Source organism: Montipora foliosa, chromosome 2, assembly GCF_036669935.1.
Source record: "Montipora foliosa isolate CH-2021 chromosome 2, ASM3666993v2, whole genome shotgun sequence".
Taxonomy (NCBI): Eukaryota; Metazoa; Cnidaria; class Anthozoa; order Scleractinia; family Acroporidae; genus Montipora; species Montipora foliosa.
In genome coordinates, this window is record NC_090870.1 from 28,137,291 (window position 1) to 28,139,790 (window position 2,500).

Below are 2,500 nucleotides of genomic sequence, written 5' to 3' on the forward strand. Positions count from 1 at the left end.
TTATGCGTCCCCTCGTCAAGCATTGGCGTTCTCAGGCCCTCCGCATTGTAGTTTATTTAGATGACGGTCTGGGAGTATGTGGGACGAAGGATACTTGTCTTCGACAATCTTTGTTGGTGCATTCTGATTTAATTAGCTCGGGGTTCGTCCCAAATGAGGATAAGTGTATGTGGATCCCTAGTCAGTTGCTTCGCTGGCTTGGTTTTCACTGGGATTTTGCTCGGGGCTTGTTGTCTATTCCTGAAGATAAGATATCAGTTCTGCTTGTGTCCATAGGGGAGGTTTTTAGTTCTCGTGTAGTAACTGCCAGGATGCTGGCTCAGGTTACCGGGCGTATCATTTCCTGTATGCTTGTTTTTGGCCATATTTGCAAGATTATGACGAAAGCATTGCATTCTGTTATTGTAGATAGAGCATCTTGGAATGCCGGGGTTTTTCTTACTGATGAAGCTATTTCTGAGTTAAATTATTGGTGTGCCAATGCTCGGGCACTTAATTCTAGACCTTTTGTCTATCCAGTTAATGTTCCTCATCACATTGTCTATTCCGATGCTAGTGACGTTGCTTGCGCTTCTTACATTTATGTTGAGGTCGACGGGTTTCTTGTTGCCCACAAGAATTTTGATGATCTTGAAATGAAGCAAAGCTCCACTTGGAGGGAATTGAAGTCTGTTAGTTTTGCGTTGAGAAGTTTTGCTCCCATTTTGCATAATTCCTCTGTTAAGCTTTATACTGATAATAAAGCTGTAGCGTTCATTACAGATTCCGGGAGCAATAAGCCACATTTAAATACTATTGCTAAGGATATTTTCTGTTTGTCTTCTGCTCATGGTATTAGGTTGTCAGTGGAATGGATTCCTCGTACGCTTAATCAGAAAGCTGATTATTACAGTAAGATCGTTGATTTTGACAACTGGTGTGTTTCCAACGATTATTTTCGTGCAATAGATTCTCGATGGGGTCCTTTCACCGTAGATTGTTTTGCTAGTTATGCAAATACCAAGTTGCCTAGGTTCTATTCGCGCTTTTACAGTCCCAACACTTTGGGTGTAGATGCTCTTAGTCATAGCTGGCAAAGTGAGAACTGTTGGTTGGTCCCTCCTGTTTGCCTTGTCACTCAAGTTATTGAGCATGTCAAATTATGTAAGTGCGTAGGCGCCCTTGTGGTCCCTTATTGGCCGTCTGCCATTTTTTGGCCATCCATCATTAATGAAGGTTGTTCTTTCCGTAGTTATATTGTTGACTTCCTTTACGTCGCTGAAGGGAAGCGAGTTTTTGTTCACGGCGTTAATAAGAATTGTATTTTTGGTTCTGATAATTTTAGTTCGTCTGTCCTTTTCTTGCGTATTAATGGCGCCAATTAAATCTAAGCAATTAGATTGTATTTTTTGTGATTTTCATCTGTTGGAATTAAACTGTTTGCCACTTGGCTTTGTGTGTTTTATTTGTTTCGCCACTAGGCTTTTGCACACTTGATTTACTCTGGATGTATTAATGGGGCTAAATAAATCTAAGCAATTAGATTGTATTTTTTGTTTTATCAGCTATTGGAATTTAAGTGTTTGCCACTTGGCTTTGTGTGTTTATTTGTTTTGCCACTGGGCATTTACACACTTGTTTTTACTCTGGATGTATTAATGGGGCTAATTAAATCTAAGCAATTAGATTGTATTTTTTGTTTTATCAGTTATTGGAATTTTAAGTGTTTGCCACTTGGCTTTGTGTGTTTATTTGTTTTGCCACTGGGTTTTTTGCACATTTGATTTACTCTGGACGCCGCTGGTAGTAGCCCGTGTTAGACTAAAAATTCTTGTTCTATTTTTGTTTCTTCCTGCACAAGGTGATATTGCTTTTGCGCAGATTAGTTCCACCCTACAGAATCTTGAACTCCGAAGACTTGCCAGTTCTCTTCCGGCTCGTGCATTGCAGTCCAAGGCTCCACGCACCATTGATCAGTATTCCAGGTCTTTTCAGAAATTCAGAGTCTGGGCATCTTGCTTCCCCGAGATCACGGCTTTGCCTACAAGGCCGTTAGACGTCGCTCTTTACCTAGAGCATCTTATTCGAGGTGATACAAGCTCTTCCGTACTTCAGTCTGCATCTTGTGGTATTTCGTGGGCTAATAAGCTCTATGGTTTTCCCGATCCTTGTCAAGATCCTCTGGTGAAGAACATTCTCGAGGCTGATATTCGGATTTCAGCTAAACCAGTAGTTAAAAAGGAGCAAATTACTCCTGAGATGATTTCGTCAATTTGTTTAAAGTATGCCTCGCCATCTGCTAACCTGTCTAGTCTCCGAATTGCAGCTTTATTTGTCACTGCTTATTGTGCATTTTTACGCTTTGACGAGCTAGCTAAGTTGCGCTGTTGTGATGTAAATTTCCAAAATTCGGATTATGTTAAGATTACTATTGCCAGTAGTAAGACTGACGTATATAGGGATGGTTCTTCAGTTCTTTTGGCTAGGACGGGTACTGTCACTTGTCCTTATACGATACTTT

At 40.6% G+C, this 2,500-nt stretch overlaps 1 protein-coding gene across 1 annotated transcript in view; it reads left to right on the forward strand.

Moving 5' to 3' along the window:
• Nucleotides 1-2: 2 nt before the first annotated feature.
• Nucleotides 3-2,500, forward strand: part of LOC137991430 (uncharacterized) — a 6,270-nt gene continuing 3,772 nt past the window's right edge. The window contains exons 1-2 of the mRNA XM_068836520.1: nt 3-1,143; nt 1,841-2,373. Of these exons, the coding sequence (XP_068692621.1) occupies nt 3-1,143; nt 1,841-2,373 (1,674 nt within the window). The remainder of the gene's footprint in view (nt 1,144-1,840; nt 2,374-2,500) is intronic.